General features: G+C 36.5%; 1 protein-coding gene across 1 annotated transcript in view; it reads left to right on the forward strand.

Moving 5' to 3' along the window:
- Nucleotides 1–25,758, forward strand: part of LOC145690682 (ATP-dependent DNA helicase DDX11) — a 117,420-nt gene that overhangs the window by 69,849 nt on the left and 21,813 nt on the right. Inside the window, exons 11-14 of the mRNA XM_081765822.1 lie at nt 3,425–3,620; nt 4,509–4,719; nt 19,910–20,059; nt 21,902–22,028. Coding sequence (XP_081621948.1) covers nt 3,425–3,620; nt 4,509–4,719; nt 19,910–20,059; nt 21,902–22,028 — 684 coding nt within the window. The remainder of the gene's footprint in view (nt 1–3,424; nt 3,621–4,508; nt 4,720–19,909; nt 20,060–21,901; nt 22,029–25,758) is intronic.

Below are 25,758 nucleotides of genomic sequence, written 5' to 3' on the forward strand. Positions count from 1 at the left end.
TCGCACCGTGAATAGGGCTTAAGACTATGTACACCATTGGCGCATACCTAACCACTAGACCAGCAGGGAGAGCACAATATATATACGGTATTGGTTCTACAGACCTTCGTGCAATGGTGCAAGTTAGTTGTAAACCTGGGGCACCGCAAAATGTTCCCAATCGGGCCCCGCACCACCTAAGGGCGGCCCTGCCTAGAGGAAGGCCTAAACGATTTTTTGGTAGATGCTTCCAGCAAGTTGTAAGATTAGATTAATGTTTAATTTTATTGATGTACTTCTTATTTTCGATCGTTTTAGTTACATGTGGAGTCACTAGAAATAAGACTCAGTAAGTCTGTCTCGCTCACCCATGATAATGCCTAATATGGGTTTTCGTTCTCGTTATTGTACCCTTTCAGTTTATCAATTTTGGTAGTTTCTTTGCCATGAAATTCAGCTTATGTTTCGAAATCTTAGCAATACCTTTGATCGAACTGACTACAAATATTTCTTCTGAACATGTTTCAGGAATGCAGAATTGTTTTTCAATATTCAGTGTTCCCATGGTTATTATTATTAAAAAAAAAAAAAAAAAAATCTTGTTTCTTCTCTTCCAACAATTGGTTTCGCCCTGCTCTGTTTCTTTTGTGCATATATAATCTCCCAGTACCAAAATTCCATTGTTTGCTTTCTGAATATTGTGAGAGTCACTACATTGAATCTGTTTCCAACCATTTCAGTGTGTAATAAATGAAGTTTGAAAATAAATCCCTTATAATATTGTATTCTTACTGTTTTTTGAGATACAATTCATCCTACCTATTATGTGAGTATATTCGTAGGCAGCCTTAACAGAAATGAACCTTGGGGATTTTTTTTTCAATGAAAAAACTATTTTATTTACTCACCATCTTTTCATTGTAACCAAAAGTGCTATGCGAGTACTGGATATTTAGTGGGCTGTGTTCGTTCGATGAATATATTCTATAAAGCCTTCATTTATTCCAAAATTGATCACGTATCTAATTTCCACGTCTGGTCGGGAAATCTGTCCCATTTATTGTCTTTTTTCTTTCTTTTTAATTGATAACAGTATATGCAATCAGTACAAAGTGAATATAAGCCGTACTCTAGGAATAATAATTGCTTCTATGCCGACCCCAGGATTTTCCATTATTTAATATTCTTGTTTATTAGATAAGTATTCACGTATACAGAGATTGTTGTTGGTCTTCAGTGACGATTTCGAGATACATCTACCTCAGAAAACTCCATGACGCTACCACCGATTATGATGAAACCACTTCTCTTAACAGACTTTACACAGGCCGTAATGGTGAGGGGTCTCCGCTGTACCAAGACCCGTTTGAGGATACCAAAAGCATCTGTGAAGCAACCGGACATTTTACTGGAACGTGCATGAAGGAAATGACACGCATACCAGTTTCTCCTGTCATTGATTGAATAAAGAGCACCGTAGAATAAGAGGTGTGGTTAGATGCTTTGTCTTGATGCAACCATACCTATTTTGTTTCCTTCCTGTACAGACGAGAAACATCATCGTGATATAATGGTGTCAGAACATTAGTCTGATGATAATTTGAATTCACTTTTGGCATTTTTGGCGATACTTTGTATCATTTGCTTCCTATTGTAACAGAAACTAGCAAGAAACAGTAATCCCTTGACAAAACTTCCATTACATTCACGATATCATCTTCGGAAGTCTTTAACACTATATTCTCTACAGAAAATTGCACGTTGCCTGTTATAGTAATTTTTGAAGTACATATATACTTCGTCATGTGTGACAACATATTTTTGCCTGTCACCTGTTAGATGATGGTCGTAGAGCCGTCGATAATTGATGTGGCGTTTTGGGAAGTCTTTCTGATCATGACACTTTACTGCTTCTCCAACTCAAGATTATTGATAAATAGAGCAACCCACATTATGCTTTTGTTTAATTATGCTTTATTTATTTTTTTTTTTTTTACCAAATTATGCTTTATTATGCTTTATTGTTCATTTCATTCATTGTTTTACATTAATCGTGTATAATGTATGATATTTACTATGCATTAAATTATCTAAATATCTTGATCTATTTATTAATATTTTATGTAGCCTAAGCAATGTCTTTTTGCATATTTAGTGAACTTAATGCACTGTAAAGAGATACGTTTTGCTCGAGTTAGTTTTTTCTATCACTTGCGTGCGCCTTAGAGGTGCATATATACAGAAGGGAAAGTAAAAGATGCCACCAAAAAGTACAGAAAGTGCTCAAGTTCAAGAGGTATACATAACAATAAAGTGTGGAGTTCTTGTGTACTATTCATTGTTGGCGGAGTTTTCTTCTTTTCCTTTTTCTTCTCTCCGCATCAAAGGATAACACCGAAAAGTTTACAGAAATAAAAATAAACTTTTCATTGTTGCATTGTTATGTTCTCAGTGATTTTGCATTGTAAATATTGGTTTAAAAAATATGAATATAGTATATGTTAAACTTGCAGTTAAATAGAATTTTCCAAGAATTATGCTATACATTTTAAATTATGCTTTATGCTTTATTTTCTAAAATTATGCTTTTAAAATTAGTTTCTTCTGGACCCTTAGACAATTACAACCATGTTCAAGGTACCAACCATATGTCTAAATTGCTATTATGCTTTTTATGCTTTTCGGTTCTCTATTGATACATAATGGTATAAGATGTCTTAGGAGATGTTCCAACACAGTTTCACACTTCTCCAATACCTCTCTGTTTACGTCGATTCGTCTTCGCGACGAGGACCTGCTGTATCGGATGGTAGCTAGTATCAGTATCCTCTAAATAAATTACTCTTGTAATCTTGAATAATCTTAAGAATTATCACTAACTTTCAAAGGAGACAAGTAAAACCCTTACCTTACTGGTTGTGTGTATTGAACAATGTTGGACACTTAATTCTGTGGCCTCCCGGCGGGAGCTCATGTGGCTCGGATTCCACGAATCAGTAGGTCCACGTCTCATATAGCCTCGCTGCTGAACGGGACGCTAAACTAAAATCAACTCAACTAATTCTGTGGCCTTTTTCACCAGGTTAAGTCATTCGCACGAAGATCGATTCTCTTTATAAAAACATCATACTCTTTGGACGCAAGGGATCTAAACTTGACATAAAGCCTTCTGATGAACTTGTTCTTTATATAGAACGTCTTATTTATTTATTTATTTGTTATAGAACATTTATTTAACAAAGAGAGTCGGTCGTTTTTAGACGTAATCAGTAACGTTAGTGTCATACTCATTTCCTTTGAAAATCGATAGTAAAAATGCATCAGTTACAATATTTCAGTAAGTACAGGTTTTATCACATTGAATAAGAGTTTATGATATTTTATTATTATTATTATTATTATTATTATTATTATTATTATTATTATTATTATTATTATTTTTCAGAGCCCGAAGTTAGCTCGTCCGAACCAAAGAGCAATAGTCCCTTGTTACCAGTGTTAGCTTTCCTCGAAGCCCTAACAAACTCCATGAAGGATGGACGAGTTGTATGTTCCTGCCAAATGACTGTTGGGAAAGGATCTCTAAAATATTTGCTCCTCAACCCTGCAGCACATTTTATAGATATTATTAAGGATGCTAGGTAGGGAAATACATGTTTCTGGTTTACTAATTTGACGGGAAAACTTATTTATTTTTTCTTTCTGTAAAATGCAGTTAGACGGAAAATTAACTGGTAATATAACTTGCAGAAACGAAAGAAAGCAGTGCAAAGAAAAAAAAAAAAAAATCTCAATATATTTGAAATTGCTTCGTTTGAAAGTTGTAGCGTACTGTGATGATGAATAAACCGAAAAAAGTCAGGGAATTCTGCTAAAACTCATGGAATTTCGGTTTGCTAAGAATGAGATAATTAAAATATTTTCAAGGTTTACGTTTTAATATTATGCCCTTTCGGATAAAGGAGATAATGAAAAGTTAATTATAATAATGAAGTGGATGGTGAAAGGATGATACATAACATGCTAACGCGTTGATATATTGTCCTGGAAAATAGGCATTTTTACAAAACAGGATTGTCCGATTTTAACACATAATGTTTATTCATACGAACTCTTTCGTTTTTGCTTTGAGTGCTTGTTGAGTCACGACAAATTGACCATATTGTTGCACATATTTGCTTGGCTAACAGAATCAAAAATATAGTTAATATCAAGACTTGAAGTACAGACTGAGAATTCCTTATCCAACTCTCTAAATATTGGTAGATTAGTATCTTGATATCAATAGATTAGGATAAAATAAATATTGGTTACCATTTTGATGAATCCTATTATTTGTATAACGTAAGTGGTGAAAAAAAAAAAAAGTCTCAAAATCATGTTTAGTAAGATTCTTCCTTGTTTAGATTTTATTTTTAAGCCTTGTTTCCGTCATACGCTATAATAGTTCTGTTTTCTGTTCACACTGGTTTTGGTTCATACACGACTTCATTTACTTGTAAAATTAGTATTGTGTATCTTTTTCTCAGAGCTGTGATAGTTGCTGGTGGCACCATGCAGCCAGCTGGCGAATTCCAGGACCGATTGTTCGGAGTGGTTGGTCTCAGTAAAGAAAGAATAATGGAGTTCTCTTGTGGACATGTCGTTCCCCCATCCAATATTTTGCCTGTGGTGGTAGTACAGGGGCCATCAGGCAAGGAGCTGGACTTTTCCTTTCATTCACGGGACAAACCACCAATGGTAAGCAGCAAATATTTCTTCTTTCCCAGTTTATTTCCCATTTAAATTTCTGTTCGATCTGTTGAAACGTTTTAGGCGTAAGATTTATCTGGAATGTAAGATAACGGAGATAAATAGAGTATCAAGTTACATCGAAGTCTGGAAACGAAGTAAAAGTAAAATGTATTGTTGTTTCACATACTCTACTACTCTCCTACTACTCTACTCTACTTTGTGCACTATGCGAAAAGACATACTGAATAGACTCTTAACAATTCTCACGCAGATACAATTTGTATTTATAAATATGGATTTTGTTTGTATGAGTATTGTAAAGATTCAATTCAGTAGGTTTTTTGGAATAATACTCGGCAGTGGAGTGGAGCCATCGGGAAAGTTAATCCAATTGAAGTATATTATTCCATGTAGAATACAACCACATGTTTTATCGGCGTTGCCATATAGACAAAAGTCCTCAAACAAAATGTAGATTTACCACATATTTATAAAGGATAATTGGTAATATTTCATTTCGTGTCTTCTATAAAATATGTGTTAAAGTCATTCGGGATGAAGCGAGATGCGCCGTGAACACGAGGTAGGTAGATGTACACAGACACTATCGTTTATGAAAATTAAAACAGCAACAAAGAATGTCCGACTTTACAGGATTTGTATGACAGAGTATGACGTATGAACGATTATGATTTCAGCGGGATTGTACATGCGTAGGCCCAAGCGGTCAAGGGGTGGTTACGTTTCCCCCAGTTAGTGAAACCTGGACAAACGTATAGGAAACATGCGCATGCGGTGCTACGCCGTGATCTTAAGAGGTGCAACATGAACTGTTACGGGAAGGAAGCTTCTTGGGAAATGTACAGCATGGGGGTCACGCCGTCACAATAATGATGAATGAGTGGAAGCGTTGCATAGAAGAGAATTGTACACAACTACGTTTAAGTACTGGGCCGCCAATGTGGCATCACTGTATGACATATCTTCTCCGCTTATCCGCGATGGGGCCGTACAGTTCGTCCACATTGTTACTTTAACGTTGGTACACGCTAACGTGTGAACTTGTCTCTGTCCAGAATTCGATTGTTTGCTAAAGGGTAGACTGGCTGCTCACATGCCTTTAAATCGGCTTCCAGTGATCCAGAAACACAAACGTTTCACACTATAAAATAGGCATGTACACAGCTTTCCCTATGCTGAGGTAGAGGCTCATATTTTTGGACGAGTCACGCTTGAAAATATCATAGCAGCGAAAAAGCAGGTGTGATGAATGTGGGACGCATTGAGGGCAACTTCACCAGTACCCGCTAAAGCAGGAAAGTTCTAGAGGCTAATCATACTCTTCTTTGGGACAATTACAAACACACATTTCATCAGAACAGTGCTCGACCACATGCATCCTGGAAAGTGCAAGCCTTCAATGGGAATCGCTGCTTCCTTGACCTACACAGTCTGAAAAGTCGTCCATCAAATGTATGTGGGATATAGTTGGTCGGGACCTTATTAATCACAGTCCATAAGCATACAATGTCAATGTCTTGTAAGTTCATATACAGACAACGTAGCCACAAGAATATTAGTGCATTATGGAACTAATAATAATAGTAAAGGGCCTTCCTGGTTTGCCATAAGGATCAGACTCTCACATGATCAGGTCAAAATTCACGTTGCGTGCTAAATCGAGTCTGGAGATTTCAAATTCAGATGCGACATATTTCAAGCACGTAACCTTTCGCTTGAAGCGCCCTGGGTAATTCGCAGATGCATATACTTTATCATTATTATTGACTTTACTGAAACAACTTGACTTTTGACAATGTTCTATCCATATTTACCTTACGTGCTCTACATCGTTTTTAAGCTCTTCATCATGTCTTTGCAGTAAGGATTCAATTAGCCATCTCCTCGTTATAGTTTTTTGAGAAACGTGGACGACTTCATTTTTTCATTGATTTTCTACTGACTTTAGTGTTAACAGGGTGTCTGTCGGTCACAAAAGACGAATGTCACGAAATCAGAAAACGGTCATGAAAGTCACGAAAAAGTCACAAAATTTAGCTTTTGGGTCACGATTTTTTTTTAAACTGTACAAATGTAAGTACAGATTGGAAAATTTTGTTCTATAAAACGTCAAAATTCACCACCAAAAATGTCTGTGGTCGGGTTTAGACGTTACCAAATCGCAAGCAAAGTACGTTTTAATCGCATGGGTGAAAATTCGGTCTAATTCGAACTCAAATTAGCTCTTGAAAATGTTAGGAAATTTTTTATGATTTGGTAAAGAAAGGTCACGAAAAAGTCACGAAATTCCATTTTGGAATTTTAGTAGACACCCTGGTTAACATTTCGTGCTTTTTCTGACTATGTTTCATCCATTGGAGGACGATTTGGTTTTAAAATACAGAATCTACATATTCTCTTCTACATTTGAGCTAAATTTCATCCATCTCCCTCGAAATCTGTTAACATGATTGCAACCGGATAAGTCCTTAATTGCTTTTCAATTTATTTTATTACAGAAGTTGTTCGGTTTATATCCTGCCAATTGATCTTTAGAGTGTACTAATTCTTGAAAAGCTGTGCCTCGCCATCAGTTTGTGTTCTAGTGGAGTATCAGATTATGAACTATAGCCCAACATCACAATTTCCAATGTAACAAGGTACGTTGCAGCACAGAAATAGGAATTCAATTCCATTCCTACATTCAGGTTTCCCATGTGAAGACAATGTAGACGTCTGTTAAAAGTCCAAATAGGCTGAAATCCGTTGAGCTGAAGTCAGAGCGTTTAACAGGAATGTCATGAAACGGAATAACAGTGATTCCAGTTTCGTGCTTTATGTCATGGTAAAAGCTGAGTGTATAGGTGCACGCTTTATGCATGTGTTGGTTTTTATTTGCTTCGTATAAACGAGGAATGTCTTTCTCATGGATTGGGGTCATAATGAATTCCTGGAAATAGACAGCATTCACCTTCGGTACATCCCTTGCCATTGTGTGTCACTGCGTGAGATAAATGTAGGCTTCACCTAATGTGACAACCGTGTTCCATTTTGAACCCTTCTCATCCCATAGTCCGCGATAGTTTGTCTTACATTCGGCAATGTGATCGGGAGAAGGTTGCAGCCGACAGTGGACTGCACCGGATTTCATCTCTAGGGCGTGTCATGTTGGGATGCTGGATTCTACGGGACTACCAGTTCACGAATTGCACGAAGCCCTCAGGCGAAATTTTCGCAAGTAACCTCAAACGGACCCTTTTTGTTGGTAAACGTTTTTGTATGAGTTCCATTTGTATTTACTTGGCAGCAATATATTTAGCTTCGACCACTCCAATTGTTAAACAGTTTCTCGAATCTGTTTCATTATTCAGTTGTATGAAGAATGTGCCTGTAAATGGGCAATGATGGGCATCCTTCCCAATAATGGTTTACTTTCGGCGGCATTACACCAGTATCAACTAAATATTCCAGCGCCTGCAAGCTTAGACACCACACTGATAATGACGCTGCAATAATCTTTATGGGGCATCTACACAGATGATAGTATAAAATGAACAACTTTCTGCGGAAGCTTAATACATGATTCAGTCTTAAAACAGTTGAATAAATTAAATGGAGTATATATGTTTTTTTAATATTGTACGAACACCTAAATTTATCATGCCTTAGTAGTATCACTTTCATGAAAAAATAAGAATAAAATCACTATAGATGGTTTTCCTACCACCGTAGATAGTTTCATTATGACTTTTCATGTGCACCATTACATCCAATTCTGTGAATAATTGACATGTATACATTTACTTAAAGACTAAAATTAACGCATTTTAAATCAAATTATTAAAAATAATGAGTGGGGACGCTAATTCAGGTGATTGTACCTTTTAAGATTTTTAGTGCAATAATAAGAAAGCGACCAATTAAAATCTTATAAACGTAGTCAACGGATTTATGCATTGTAGTGTTTCCACTCATCATGTTTAATAATTCGATACAAACAGCCTAAAAGTATATTGTGTAAAAGCAGAAAATTGGCTTGCAGATTTAAAGTATATATAGTATTTTATTATGGCAACGAAACTTTTTCTCCAGTTTTTTAAGTGGTAGATACTGATATTACACGACTCTGAGGTTAGATTTGCGAAATGATCAAGTAATACTATCTAGTGTGCGAAGCTGTAAATAATGTGATAAATTTTGAAAGAGCTTGAAGTATCAGGTTGTGAAGAAAGTTCTTGCGGTTTTCAACCTTCAATTTCAAAAGAGTATATCTCAGTTCAAACAAACCTTTATTAATCGAAATAAAAACCATGACAGTCAATACACTTTTGCCAACGAGAAACAAGTGTGTTAATGCCGATAGCATAGAATTCTGGAGTTCTGGACGCGACGAAATCGTTGAAGGTCGCTTCAGCATCGTTGCGGCTTTTGAAGCATTTCTCGCGGAGGAAGTTGTCAAGATGCTTGAAAAAGAGGTAGTCAATGGGCGAGAGGTCCGGAGCGTCTGTTGTGCAACATGCGAACGAGCGTTGTCGTGGAGCATGACTGGTCCCTTTCTGTTGACCAATGCCGGGTACATACGTCGAAGCTTCTGGTGCATTTCGTCGATTTGTTGGTGGTACTTCGCCGTAATCGTTTCGCCCGGATTCAGGAAACTGATGGGAGACCGGCTGCAGACCACCAGTCACCATGATCTTTTGTGGGTGGAGTTTCGGCTTCGGGAACTGATGAGGAGCTTCGCCGACGTCCAACCATTGCGCCGAACGTCGCCGATTGTCGTAAAGGATCGATTTCTCATCACACGTCACAATCCTGTCGAGAAACGGGTCGTTCTTGTTCCGCAGAAGAAGAGAAGACGACACCTCAAAACGACGATTTCGATGATTTTCAGTCAATTCGTGCAGCACCCATTTATCGTGTTTTGTGACTTCCCAATCTCTTGCAGGTGGTTGGAAATTGTCATAGGTTTTACACCCAAGTCTTCAGCAAGCTTTTGAACAGTTGTGCGTGAATTTGCTTCGACTAAGGCTCTCAGTTGGTCGTTGTCAACAGCGGATGGCCGACCACTGCTCTCGTCACCGCTGCGAAATTTCTTAAACCACCATTGTGCCGTACGTTCGTTAGTGGTTCCTGGGCCAAATGCCCAGGATATCACCAGCTGTCTGGACAGCTTTTCGACCTATCTTAAACTGGAACAAGAAAATAGTGCAAATTTGCCTCTTGTCCATGCTATCTTTGAAGTCCTGGAAAAAGTATTTTAAAACAAAACCAATACTGCAGCGCCCCGAGCGGTTTGGGCGGAGTCTCTTCTGACGTCGGCTGGTGATCACTAGTTCGACTCCCGGATAGAGCACAACAATGTTCCAGAGAAATGAAACGTAGATTTAAACTTGATTGATGTCGTAATTTATTGGTTGAAGAAGTTGTGCAGTTCAGAAAATAAAGATTCAGGCTGAGTGAACGCAGACTCACTAAGAGGTGTACGTGAATGATATAGCGTTTGACAGACTAAGTCCAACTAGACACAACCGCAAGGTGGCAGACCGGTCTTCTTCTAATGAAGTAAAAATTCGAAGTTGACGGGCCGAGAATCGGAGTGAAGAGAAGGGTGACGAAAGTGGTCCCTCCTAGAGGTTTTATACTCTCCTGGTTGGACATTATTGACGTAAGCCTCATGTGAGAGTCTGGTGTTCGTACATCACATGATTATGATACTTGTCATTACTATCTTTCTACAATAACTTTTAACAAAGAAATTTAAGAACATTGCACCTCTTATCTCTGAGTACTTCACAACGTCTTCATATGCATCGGTCAACACTCTTAATCATACATCTAGTGTCGTTGCTTCTCCATGATCCGGTTTTTGCTCAATGATGTGACATTTCCTTATCAGTTAATGAGTTTATTACATTCTCCAATGCCTATGTCATGAAAGTTATTGACATTAGTAACTTATTTGCAAGTAATGTAGATATCACTAATCAGTGAAGAAAAAAAAAGGAACAAATTAAAGGAAAAATGATACGCAAAAAGGTAGGTAAAGGTGCGAAGATACAACACGTTCCCGTTAAGATAATTTAAAAAGTTACATTAACGCTTTTTTTTTTATTATGTGTCATATGATTCATAAAACCTTTGTTACATATTATTTCATATGTGATATATTTTATTTTATACAATAAAACACATTGAGACTAAGAGAGCTACGTGGCTGAGCTGGAAGGGGATCAGCGACTCTTTGTTCTAGGCAATGCCTTTCTACTAGATAGCCTAGATAGTTCCCGTTGGAGGGCTCGTCTGGGGAACATTGCGTGTTGAGTCATGAATAGGGGTTACAGTGGCCGTATGTGGGTCAGTTTGAATTTTATTTATTATGGTTGGCTTAAAATAACACAATGCTCTACAACAAGTATCATCCTTATTCCATGTAGTATACAACTTGTAATATTTACAATATTTACAACACAGTAAAGCACAATAATATGCTTTATAATAGACACAATGTAAGGAAAGATTGATATCTTAGACATTGTAGAAGAATATACAAGTTTCCATTCCTGTTCAGTTATAGCCTGCTCAATATCATCAATCTTACGAGAAGCATATCGTAAATCATTAAAATTGTTAATTACATGCTTAATTGGTACATTTAATTGTATCTCGTCCAAACTTATTGTTTGTCCACGAACGTCACAACAATCATAGGTAAGATTCAATTTTAGTACTAAATATTTAGATGTAGTATTGGGTTCATAAATACTATGCGCCTGGATCATTATTTGTTTTCCATAACTTTTACAATTTGATTCTAATACTAGCTTACCTAGATTAGTAATAATGTCATACGGTTCTTGATTTTAGCTCTGGATTGTTATTTTCTCTATCGGGACTAATAAACAACCATTCGTTTTTGTCTAATTGTGTCCACAATGTTTATTCCAGGTGAACAATTCTTCGGTTACAATTTTCAGGTAATTCTCTAGTATATTGTAATAATTTTACCTCACATTCTTCATTTAAATGATTTGACATTGGGAAACTTTGTGTACATACATATTTGTTGGTTTGCAACATTTTACACTTAGAGAATTCTACTTCACTTGGCATAGTACTGCTGGGTGTTATCAAGTAACAGGTATTCCTTAGTGGCTTGTACATAAATATATTGGTAATATTTTGTATTCTAATAGGTAGAGGTATAATGTAATACATATCGAATTGCAAGTGTTCAGTTAAAGGTATACTAAGTAAATAACCCAGTATGTTATAATGAATCAAACATCTAAAGACATGACCTTAAGGAGTAAGTATCCATATGCCAAATTAGTTGGGAAAGGTAAACTTAGTCCAGTGAGTAAACTAGTGGCATTCGCTTCAAATTGGCGTAATATCTCAGCAGGAGTTATATGGGGTTAAAGGATTCCCTTCTGAGCGTTTATAATCGCTTGCAGTATTAGTTCGAAATCTTGTCCTAGATCTTTTAAAAGACGGTCAATCTTTTGAATATGCTCATTTAAGGTGAGCCTCATTTTCTAAAGAAAATTTTGAGAAATTTGTTTGGTTCTTTTATTAATTTCGACAGGTAGTTTATCCAAACTTCATTAATAGTCATAACAGAACCAGTCAACATCTGTGGGAGAAGATAGAGAGAAGAAAAAGCATTGCTCTAAGCTTAGATGCATCAGAAGCTTTGGAAGTACATTATCTTAATAATAATGCTTCAAACGATTAGCATGCACTTTTAATGTTTGATTCTCTCGAATCTGCAATGTACAATTGACACCTTCCCCACCCACTGGGACGTTAATATTTTGATCGCCCCCTTCGTACTCTCGTCAAACAGCACAAGGTCATTTTCTTTAAATGTTTGAACATTTAAAGATTTATCAAAATTATTTTTATTTTTGAACTTTGACTTTTCAAGGTTCATTTTGACTATAGCATATGATGCTTGCAATTTTTAAGTTCTTTAACATAATAATCTAGAGCATAGTTGACTTCACTAGAAGTTCTTTGTAAGACACCTGGGATATTCGGGGGACGTCCTAAAAGTAATTCAAAACTCGTGAAACCTGCGCTCGCGTGTTTTGTTGTGTTTATGACATAGTAAAAAAGAAATCCACTCATCCCAGTCTGTTTGTTGCTCTGAAACGAAATTTTTGAGCATTTGGATGAACGTGGCGTGTTGATGTTCAACTGGATTTGCCTCTGGATGGTAACTAGTGGTATGCAATTTTTCTATCCTTAGTAACCTACATACTCATCGGAATATTTGACTAAAGAAATTAGATCCTTGATCGGTGATTAAAGCTGAAGGACATCCAAATTTTAAGCGCGAGCGATTGTGTTTGCATCTTGTTTTGACAAAAGTATGGCAATAAAGTAACGGGACAATAAATCTAAAAAGGTTAATATAAGGCGATTCCCTTGCAAACGGGCACAAAGAACCAACATTTGGCAAATACTGCTTCGGGAGTATCAATGATTACAAGAGGCATTTTTGTTTTTGTGTGTGTTTTTTTTTTCCAGCTAAAACACCTTTGCACGTAGTTTTCTACCTCTGATTTGATATTAGGCCACACATTGCACATTCATATGTTGCTTTCATTCCAAGGTGTCCGGCTATGGAGCTAGCGTGAAACTCTCAGAATCTGGTTTTTCTTTTCTTCCGTTAATAGATCAGTAGTTTCTTTTTCTAACTTGTATTCTAGTGAGGACGCCAGTATTTTGATGTTTTTTCCTGGTCCTTATTTAACTTCAAAATCATATTCGGCTAATTTCAAACGCCAGCGCATAAGACGTGAACTAGGATTTTTTATGATGAAAATATAACAAAGTGGGCGGTGGTCAGTCAGAATAGTAAAGCGACGTCCATACAGGTAAGGTATGAAAGTACTACATTCCCAAACTGTTGCTAACAGTTCTTTTTCAATTGTGGAGTAATTTAATTCAGGTTTGGACAATGTGCGTGACGCATAGGCTATTGGCCTAATCCTCCTTGTGATAGAATGGCCCCAATGCTGTCCTGAGCTGCATCTGTACTGAAAATGAAGGGTTTGGAAAAGTCCTGATAGCCTAGTACAGGGTATTCTGTAAGTTTCTGTTTCAAAGTATCAAAGGCCTGGTGCTCTTTATCTGTCCAATTAAAGGGAATGTTTTTCTTTAAGATTATTCAAAGGTTTTGCAATTTCGCTAAAATGTTCTACGAAGCGTCTGTAGTAATTTGCAAGTTCGAGAAAAGTTCGCACGTTTTTGACAGTCTTTGGTACGGGGTAATGAAGTACTTTTTCAACTAATCGTGGATCAGGGCGTACTCCAGTTTCTGAGATAATATGCCGAAGGTAAACCACTTCTTTTCATAAAAACTCGCACTTTGCCGGTTGCAATTGGAGATTATACTCATTTCAAAACTTCAATTAATCTCTCGTTATGGGACTTTAAAGTGGGGTACCTAAATGATTATTTCGTCGAGGAATACTAAGCATTTTATTCCAGTTATTCCACTCAAAACTACTTGCATTATGGAGCAAAGGTTGCAGAGCCCCCTTTAAACCGAAGGCCATACGAATGTATTCCCAATGTTGATCATTTGCCGTGAATGCTATTTTATGGCGAGCCTCCTCACATACTTTTACTGCGTGATACCCCGAATGAAAATCGAGCGTTGTGAAAAATTTGGCTTTTCCTAGTTGATCTAAGATTTCGGAAATATTAGGTAATGGATAAGCATTTCCGACCGTGAGTGAATTAACCCTAGAAAGATCCAAACAAATTCGATATTTCTGTTTCCCGATGCTATCTAGCTTTTTTGGCACTAAACGAGGGAAGAATTGAACGGCGATACCGAAGGTCTTTATTATTTCGTCTTTTAACGTTTGATCTACTTGTCTTTATTTCGTCACTATATACTCCAGGTAAGCGATAATTTCGGCAGTTTATTACTGTATGTTCATGTTGAGGGAGGAAAGGATTTTATGTTCGACCGCTTGAGTGCACTTGATTTTGTCTCCTGGTAGGAAGAACACATCGTTAAATTCCTCGCAGATTTCTAATATACTGGATTTTTCATGTGGGGTTAAGTGCTCCAATCTTAAGTGGTTAGTTAGCCCTTTAATTCTTTCAAAATTTGCTACAGAATTTATTAAATGAGTTGATGCTTGAATGAACAACACATAATTTATGTTATCTGAACAAGGTAGCGGATCCAAAATTACTGGGAATAACTACCGTGATGGGGTATTCGTTGGCGTTTAAAATAATGCCAATACATTTGTTGTCTCCTCCTTTAGTTATTATATCACCTAAAATAACATTTTCTTGCAAAATTTTTCGATTCAAAATTCCTATACTTTCTTTTATTGTAGAGACCTCTACTATTTGTTCACACCTCGCAGGAATATGTAACAACGTCATGTTTTGACTAAAATCTAAAATACATTTTCGTTTCGTAAAGAAGTCTGGCCCAATGATTCCTTGAATGTCAGAAGTCAAATTTACATTATCGGAAACGCAGTGAAATTCATGTATTATATCTTGGTCTAATTCCAATTTTAAATTAACTCCCGCTTGTGAGTGAGGGAGTGGAATCTATTCCTTGTATTTTTGTAGCAGAATATTTATCAACTAAAGACGAGGTCAGGGTCAGCTGGCTTGATCCAATTAGAGATAATTGAGACCCTGTACCAGCCTAAAGGATTAATTGTCGTCCAACTTTGTGTATATACTGACCTTGTTATTTAAGATTATAACGGGCTATTATTACAGAGGCCAGGAGAGAATTCTCTTGCCTCGACTTTTACATGTTTCCCGAATTGCCAACACTTCCACGATATTTTCTTTCATCAGTGGCGTGTTGCACGGGAAGACTACCCCTCGGACGACTAGATTTATTCTTTTGGATATATTTTACTTGAAGAATTTTTCTGATTCCTGTTCCTTTTAAAACAAGCAGAGACTACGTGACCTCGCTTTTTAGAAAAATTGCAAACTACGTCATTAGGAGGTGGCCGGCCTCTATTTTCGTTTGCACTTTCTTTAGAAGATATTACTTTTTTCTTCCAGTGCCACTTCTACCGCCCTTCCCAAATTACTCGGTTCCTTGAGATCCCTGGTTCGATCCCTGCTACCGCCAAGTAAACTTTGTGGTGAACAAACCGTGTGCGTGGGTTTCCTCGGGGTTCTCCCGTTTTATCTCACTTTCTTCATTCCACCATTTCATTCATTACTCATCATCGCCGTCTTCTTTAGCCTAACAAGCATAACCGTGGGACGTCAAAGATTTCATTTCATTTTTTCCTTTCGCATGCTAGCCCTTGAATAAAGCTAGCCTTCGAAAGGTGTGCAATCAATAACATGGCGCTGCAGTTCCTCATTGGTACAAATGTGACAAGCGGCTTCCTTCAGATCGGACTGAAGGGAGTCGATTCTGGAACCCCAAAGACTACATGCTCTTGTTTTCCCTGACAGGCATTAAACAGAGCGCATGCATAATAATCTAAAGTACGTTTTGTGACAGTTTTCCTCAAGAATACATTTGATTTGCTCCCATGTTTCGGTGGAGCTTCGAACAAGCAGCTTTGACTTTGCGTCTGCTGTAATCTTAGCTCTAAAAACTTTAATAGTATGTTATGTTGCTGGTTGTCAACGAGTTGAAAAGTGGTGTCAACGTTGCATATAAACTCTCTAAGCTTACGCTTATCTCCCGTAAATGGTTCTGAAATTAAATTTAAAGCTTCACTAATGGAGCAATAAGTCAGAGTAGTTTCGGGTTCACTATCACTGTGCCTAGCTTCATTTTTTTGTTTTTAAATTTGTTGGACTTAATTTAAAACTAGCTGGAAACCTCTAAGCAAAAATTACATTTGATTACAATGAAAAATAAATTTGGTTAAAAATGTTAAATTACACTTGAAAATAATGAATTGATTGAGAAACAAAAATTAGATTTGCTGCAAAGTTTCCTTAGGGATGAACTGCAGGTTGCATACGTCACAGAATGTGTTTTTTCTTGATGTCGCTGTGTCCCCTGAGGTGGGGATCCAGATATGTTGTTTCCTGAGGTCAGTCGAATTTCTCCTGTGTGGTTCTACCAAATGAAAGTAAGGCTTGCTTCGTAGTGAAGTGGAGCCTCCTCCGAATGTGGAATCCCACAAATTACCTTCAAGATGTTAGTTTTCGAATGTATGAGTTCAGAGGGCTGCCTCCTTCCAAGAATGGGGGGGAATGGTTGTCAAATTATACGGTCTGCCACTACTGCTTCCTCTTAAACTCTGGAGCACTGGAACTATCCCACCGCTGCCACCAAAAATGCGTTTGTACTGTTGCAAGCCGAGCGGTTTGGGCGGCGTCTCTTCTGGCATCAGCTGGTGATCACTAGTTCGACTCCCGGATAGAGCACAACAATGTTCCAGAGAAATGAAACGTAGATTTAAGCTTGATTGATGTCGTAATTTATTGGTTGAAGAAGTTGTACAGTTCAGAAAATAAAGATCCAGAGGCTGATTGAACGTAGACTCTTACTAAGAGGTGTACGTGAATGATACAGGGTATGACAGACTTAAATCCAACTAGATACAACCGCAGGTGACAGTCCGGACCTCTTCTAATGAAGTAAAAATTCGAAGTTGACGGGCCGAGAATCGGAACAAAGAGAAGGGTGACGAAAGTGGTCCCTCCTGGAGGTTTTATACTCTCCTGTTTGAACATTATTGACGTAATCCTCATGTGAGAGTCTGGTGTTCGTACATCACATGATTATGATACTTGTCATTACTATCTTTCTACAATAACTTTTAACAAAGAAATTTAAGAACATTGCACCTCTTATCTCTGAGTACTTCACAACGTCTTCATATGCATCGGTCAACACTCTTAATCATACATCTAGTGTCGTTGCTTCTCCATGATCCGTTTTTTTGCTTTATGATGCAACATTTCCTTATCAGTTAATGAGTTAGTTACATTCTCCGATGCCTGTGTCATGAAAGTTATTGACATTAGTAACTTATTTACGAGTAATGTACAGGACACTAATCAGTGAAGAGAAAAATGAACAAAATAAAGGAAAAATGATACGCAAAAAGGTAGGTAAAGGTGCGAAGATACGACAATACAACGAATAGATAGAGCAAAAAACGCGCTTTAAACTTATATATATGGACACAATATTATAACGACACTTGAGTTGAAAATAGATCATTGAAAATAGAAGTAATAAAAACCGCAATAACTTTCCTTACAACCTAATAGACATCTACAAAACAGAAAAGAAGAGTAATCACAGAATGGTGAAATTTGAGAGGAAGTTCATACGTGGATATTAGTTAAAGAGACTGTGATTCGCAACACGATATGCGGGATACATGGCCTGAAAAAAATAAGACTATTAGTAACGTTTTAAATCTGGTACAAGTGTTCTTGGAAAATGTCGCGTCAGGCATTATCAACCTGGAGATGTCACTAAACCAAGAATGTCGTTACATTTAATATGAGATACACTCTCTTAGAGAGAGAAAAAGAAGATAGGCGTGTTTTGTTATCACTGAGTCATTTAGAGCCAGTTGTGCCTTTTGTGTTATTTGCAGATGGAACGTGTCTTGTCGGAATAATACTTTAATACATAAAAATTATCAAATCTAGTTGAATGATAGTCTGAACACATGCAACCGCAATCAATATCCTTTACCCAAAGCCAACGTGAGCGACCTGTGGAACTCACAGCTCTTCATACTATCAAATGTGGAGTAAGCCTCGTATATCGCTTTCTTCGCTGCTATGGTTGTTAGGATGCGCACCTTTGTTGCACGGGGTTCGGGTCTGATTGCCAAAGGAAAAGCCTTGAAATATGAAACGGTGGTTTGGATTCCACCTCAAATTGTATGTCCACATCTCATATACAGTAGCTTCTGTGCTAGCAAGCGAGGCTTAACTGCAACCAACCAGTTATGCTGAGAGTAGATGAAGAGTGCCTCCCGGTATGGGCCGGAAAAAGAGGTAGGAGGACGAAGTTAATGGGGACAAACGGAATTACAAGCATAAAGAAATTTTGATCTAGTAATTATACGCTAATAAATAAAATAGAAATAATAATAATAATAATGAATTGTGTGTGTTATGATATCAAATCAATATAATATCAAATTAACAAATACTGTAAAATAATAACAGTGCTAACTTAACCTCAACTAAGTCTCACCAAAAATTGTATTAATTAAAAAAAAAAAAAACTACATGAGGGGTGTTTTTTGCCACTTTCTGCATGCGTTCTTAAGGTTTTGTGGTAGAAGACATCAGATGGACTCCATATGAACGCTGTATTGATGCAAGAAACATCGAATTGGTAATCAAACTTTTGCCATACTTTGATTAACATGTCTGGTGTGACAATAGCTGCAGCCTCTTCAATCCTCATTCATAGTTCTTGAAAATCTCATGAAAGAGGAGACACGTAAACCCGGTCTTTAAAGTTAACCTGCCACATGCATAACACACTGAGTTTTTTCGAATTCCATCATACAGAATACGTTTTCACCACCACCAAATTCCATTATTGCTTTGATGAATAGCGCCTCATGCTGTCAACTATGAAACTGCAGAAACCTGTAATGAAACAAAAAAGAAAAAAACGTAGGGACCTGTGCATCATATACAACTAACAACATAACCAAAGTACAATAGTTTTCTAATAATAAAGCTTTTAAAATGGATCTTATCTTAGACACACCCTAACTTTATGAGCACAGTATTATTGATTCAAATGAACTAAAAATATACCCGCAAAGCTGTGATGATGCGGATACCTCTGCATCCGTGCAGAACTCAACCGGAGGCGTATTATGCACTCCCTTGTTAAACTGAATTCGTACCGGAGGCGTGCACTCCCTTGTTAAACTGAATTCGTAAATTAGTTTTTTTAGTATATTTAGTTGTTCAGAGGCAGAGATTAGAAATATGTAGAAGAATAGTATCTTGAAAAGTGGGAGTTGTCCAAGCTTCATCAAGGGAGCAACCATGTGATGTATTACAGTTGTGACGATATAGATTTAGTAGACTGGAATTTTTATGTATTTGGTGTATTGTAATAAATCCTTACCGAGATGAACGTGTTATATCGTACGTTTTTAGATATGTACATAAGAAAAGTTACAAAATTACTATTCATTATTTGATTTTGTGTTGTTTTATTGTTCTGTAGATAAGTGAGTTGGGCCGTGTGCTGCAAAATGTTTGCAACGTAGTACCTGCTGGTGTGATCTGCTTCTTTCCTTCCTACGAATATGAGAAACACGTGTATCAACAGCTGGAGAAACAGGGTGTACTTGAGAAGATAAGCAAGCGAAAGAAGGTAACAGTATCTTCTTTATATCATGCAAGAGTTTGTGCACACTTTCGTATCCGTATAACAAATAGAAACAATTGATTCAGTATTTGTTTATAGTTTAGTAAACGATGATAAAAATGTGGAAATAAATGCTACAGAATTTGTGCTGAATTATGCAAAAAAAAATTGGAGATCATAACGTACCGATGTTCTTAAGAGGTGTGGGGGGGGGGGGGGGATTTTGAAGAATTCAGCTCTGTATCGCAATGGAGTATATCTTTTTTGGAAGCTTTTTAGATCATAAATTAGAAGTGTATTGCACACTAAAACGGTCTTAATTGTTTCTATCCTCTTCAGCCGTTTGTATTATGAAGACTGTATTGTTCTACTGAGTATTCGGCACATTTTGTGAAATGTCTAGAATACTTAGATAGGGAGTTTTAGTGATTGTGTTATCACATTTAGTCGTGCGATTGGGATAACTAACGTTCTCTGAGTTCATCGTTTTAGTTTTTATCTGTTAAATTTTAAGTATTGTTGTTGTTTTTTGAGTTTTTATTTTTTTGTTTTGTTATTTTCTCTAGTAGTTTTTCATTTCTTCTGTTTTTATTTTTTTATCTTTTCTGTATTTTTTATCTAATATATTTGATGTTTATTTTTTAGGAATCTTATTTTTATCTTTTATTTGTTTGTTTTATGAATAGTATGTGTCAGCCATTATCGTGAGGGAACATATAGCCTAGCGGTTGAAGTTCCACTAAACCTAATCAGTGAATCAACCTTTATTCCTCTTGTGAGAGTAAATTGAATTTCTTTAATGTCTGCCTTTGCCACGAGAATAAATTGAGGTCGTTTTGGAGATCTGAGGACAGAAGGTTCACGTTGATTGAATCTGCGACCCTTTTCACCAAAAGTAATCACACTACTGCTAATAGTATGAAGGAAGCAATAATAAGGGGTTAAATCTATGTCAAGTTGTCCAGGAAAGGAATAAATCATTGCTTGACAATTTTCACAAAATCTGATATTTGATGTGCAGTTACCTTACCATATCGTTAGTTCAAAACAACCATTAATTTAATTTCGTGTGGTAGCCATATTTGTTTTCGAAGATGTGTCATTTGGTCTGAAGTATTTCAGCCCCTAGTTGTTCTATCAGTGTGGAACAAAAACCAAAATGGTCAGCAAATTGTAAGCTGCAAGGCCATGTATTAGCCATTAAGGTCCATGAAGTATAACTGGGTGAAAAGGAGGTTTGTAAAAGTAGGTCATTGACGTTAAAAGTTCCGAGTTGAACAGACGATTTTTGCAAGGAGGCAAATGATCAGGAAGGTGAGCTTCCCTGGATAAAGAGGCCTGATAGAGAAATGGTCATTCACTAAGTTTCAACCCTTAGACTTATCCTCCTTTTTTTTATAGAAATTATTAAAAATTTAGAAAAGTGAAAAACGCGCGTACTTCCCAGATATATATCCCTAGTGCAGGACCTGATAAAAATATACAATTCCTCCCCATAACAGGTCTGTATGATATTATTATATACCAAAAATTAAGAGTTTCAGATTTGACTATAAGTACTTTATTATTATTATTATTATTATTATTATTATTATTATTATTATTATTATTATTATTATTATTATTATTATTATTATATAGAATGGTTCATTATTTTAGTTTCTGTTGCTTTCTGTTGATTGAATACGATGAAATACCATGCAGGAAAAATGTTAACATTTAAGCTACATTACAGGGATTTCATAATTTTATTAATAGATGTAAAAGTGTACATTCAAATAGACAAAATGATTAAGAAGTAAGTGTACTGGCTTATTCATAAAATTTTATTTCTTCGTCTCTTCACAGATTTTCTCTGAACCGAAAAGAGCATCGTTAGTAGACCGCGTTCTAGATGAGTTTTCGTCGTGTATTCGGTTGTCGAAAAGCAACCCAGAATCTGGTATCAATGGCGCTCTTCTCTTCAGTGTTGTAGGTATGCACATTTATATATGAGTCTTTTAATGTTATTGAAGTACATATATATATATACATAGATCACTTTATTCAACTATATATGTAATGGTGAAAACGCTTTTAAGAATTTTCACATACACAAGGTGTGACGATACACAATGCGTCTACTAGGAAACGAGATTGAGTCTGTCAAATGGAATCAACTTAACTGTTTATTCAGAGTAGGAACCTGGTTTGTCCAAACACGACTTTGCATGATCCAGTAAGTAATGAAATTACGTGTAATGATGTTCGAAGTCTTCGTTACTTTTTCGTAGATGCTGGAAACCTCGTTAAAAAAAAAAAAAAAAAAGCAAGCATCAGCAACACATAAACACTTCTTTATCCAAAGAATTCGCAATGATCTTTTTTAGTTCCTGCCCTTTCATTAAGGAATGAGACGAAACGTGCATACAGCTCCCGCTTCTTCAAATCTTCTATTACTATTTAGTTAATAGACTCCTTATTCACCTCCACGAGGTTTAATATTGTTCTGAGAGCTGCATTTCGGTCATTCCAAATGATATCCCGAACTTTGTCAGTCGTTTTCAGTACTTCTGACAGACCTGCTTGAACCTGGGGAAGGGGCTTTCTTCCAGAGACGTCCAGCCCTTAACCTCTACTACTCAAAAACGTGCCGGGGCTGCGGTGGCTCAGTGGTAGAGGGTTCACTTCTGGTGCATGGGGTTCTTGGTTCGATCGCAGCTCGGGCAAGTGAACTTTGTGGTGGACAAACACCGTGTGCGTAGGTTTTCTCTGGATTCTCCCGTTTCCTCCCACTTTCTTCATTCCATCAATTCATTCATTTCTCATCATCACCGTTTCCTTTAGCCTAGTCGGCATAACCGTAGGACGTAAAACTTAAAAGATTTCATTTCATTTCAAAAACATACCAACAAGAAAGTAATTGTCCCCATAAACTTTTTTAAACATCTCAAGTGTTTCTGTTGCATTGCTTCCTAAGCGCGCACAGAACTTATTTTATTGTTGGAACAGTGACGAGAACACAGTCTATACTTAGTTGTGTCACGTGCCAGATTAGCTAGGAAATTTCTGCATATCGTCTGAGATTCAACACCGCGTATCTCCAATTTTGACGAATTTGAATTTTATATATCATTAGAATCAGTATAGGATGGCGCACAAATCTGGGTAAGTAGTACACTTATATCACGACAAATGGCTCTGTTATTCCCTCAAAGTAATAACGCGTATATTGAGGCTGAAGCTAGTTTTCAAACAGTTTTTTGTTTATCCTGTAAAATTGGTGAAATGTTACTTACGTGCTATTGAATCTCACGACGATATGTACCCGTTGTGGGCACAAAAAGTGCCATAGTTTTTGAAACAATGTTTTTTTTTTTTTTTTTAAGAGATTTTTGTTGATTTATTTTTTGATAATTGAATGTAGACTATGCCAATGGTCGTCTTGTATTATGGTATTGTAATGTATTAAATTTTCTTATGAAGCTAATATCTGACCAAAAAATAGTCATGTTGAAGCGTAGTAGTGTGTTACAAGTTGCAAATTTACGAGGCTTACGACTGATTTGAAGATTAACACAATCGGTAGGATAAAATCTGACCTTCCCTTCTAATAGTAAAAATATCGACCACATGAACTTTTGAATCATTTGGTGTTGATTTTGGGAGCAGTCAGAGCAAGTGTTTGATGATTTGTGTGAAGCTGCTAATATTCGTAATGAAAAAAAAAAAAGTCTGTCATGGAAGTGAAAGCTTATTAACAACTAAGAAATTTAACTTAGCCTTCACTTCCATCTAGAAAGCTATTCGAAGACCTAAAGGAACTTAAATTGAATCAATATGTTGAGACAACTAATTATACAGCCGAATGCTACAAATTCCATCGATTAAAGCACACGGAACATCAGTCTGTCATGCAATTCGTTTTACAGGTACAAGAACAAGCATAGTTTTGTAATTTTGAACGAAATCATGACCAAACTCTTAGAGATCAAGTAGTATTATAGATCAAGAGTGAAGCTTCTAGGTCAGTTGATCTTGTTATTTAATATATCTGGGGCTGAGAGGTAAACTGTGCCAAGTCACTTTCTGACCGATACTGGGTTATCGTGTTTTTTCTTACTTACATTAGTACTAGGGACACTAGGAAAGTTGTGGAAAGTTGTGAAATGCGAACAAATGGAACGCAGGGTAGTGAACAATTTTTCCGTCCATAAACAATCGAAGTAATTCAACAAAATATTGTCTTGGAAACACTTTTCCGCTTCAACTGTGAAATTAATATTTTATGACTTATACTACTTTACTCCTCAGCCCCAGATAGTATATGTATCAAGTAACAGTAAAAATAGCAGAGGCTGCGCAACAAACTGATTCACAAATATTATTGATTTCAGAATGGTAAATATGAAAACAAATTCTGTTAAGAAGCAGGATTTCGGAAAAATTATAATCAACTCGCGGCTCTAAATTACTTTTTACCATAAGCATACAAGACACTTTAGTGAATATTATTCTTAATATAATTTTTCTTCGCTACGGAAGACTAGAAATACAAGAACATTAAAAGATGTGAATTTTCGTTTTACGAATTGCACAATGTCTCGTTTGGAAACAGTAAAAGTGTTCCGCCGACTTACTGTCGCCAATCGGACTGATAAGAAAACAATAACACTTTTCATAATGTGAAAAAGCCAGACAACCAACCACTTCATTTAGAATTGCCAAATATGTTTTGTTTATGAACTATTTTCTTTCCTATACAAACATACGGAACTACAATAATTTTATTCCATTTTACATTAAAGTTAGTAAGCAATGTTTGATTTCGGACTGCGATCCCTATTGTCCCGAGAAAAACTGGATAACTAGCAAGGGTGGCTGGTTGTAAACCATTTTTTTTTTCTGAAAAAAAAAAGAAAAATTGTTAAAAAAGCGAAGAATGCTTTAAATCGTTTGAACTTCATGGTGACGTTTTCACATATCAACATTAGTTTTATCTCCTTTTCATCTTTTAATCAAGCTGTCCGACGTTCAATTCTCGGTTGAACCACAACCCTTCTTTCAAGTGTAAACCAAGAAGCAGTTCGGATGTCACGTTAAGCGAAAGTCTTCTTGATAACCTCAGTATTACATGAAGATGTTAAGCCTAAACATACGAAACGAAACCAAATTGTATATTTCTGGTTGCCTGAATCCCTGTTGTTTTATAAAGAAGCAAAGGTTGCTTAAATATATTGATAGACATTGGCAAAATTTATCGACTGCCTACGCAGCTTCCAACATTAACTTGGATTGGGCTTTGTTTTAATTTTATTGAATTATATCTACATACTAAATTTGGAATTTAATTCCTCAGTTTTAGCTTATTGATTATGAGACGCTGACTTTAAAATTTTACATTCAAAGCAATAACGGAATTAGTAATAACAGGATTTTCCCAATGGCTAAGGCAGGAGTTTCCCGATTTATAAGTAATTCTGTATAATGGTTTCACTTGTGCAACTGTTTATCTTTTTGTCCTGAAATGACTCTTGACAATTATATTAACAGATATGTTAAGATCAGTACAATGTATTTTTATCAGAAGTCCTTCGTGAGTGAGTCGGCAGACTCATCGCATTTGTGGCCAATTAGCCCCAGTTTTGAGTCCAAATGGAAGACAATTTCTCTCGGATGTAAGCTGAGAAGCTGTTTGGATTCCGCTTTAAGCTTACGTGACCCCT

The sequence above is a fragment of the Thermobia domestica genome, chromosome 7 (assembly GCF_964235325.1).
Source record: "Thermobia domestica chromosome 7, izTheDome1.hap1.1, whole genome shotgun sequence".
Lineage (NCBI taxonomy): Eukaryota > Metazoa > Arthropoda > Insecta > Zygentoma > Lepismatidae > Thermobia > Thermobia domestica.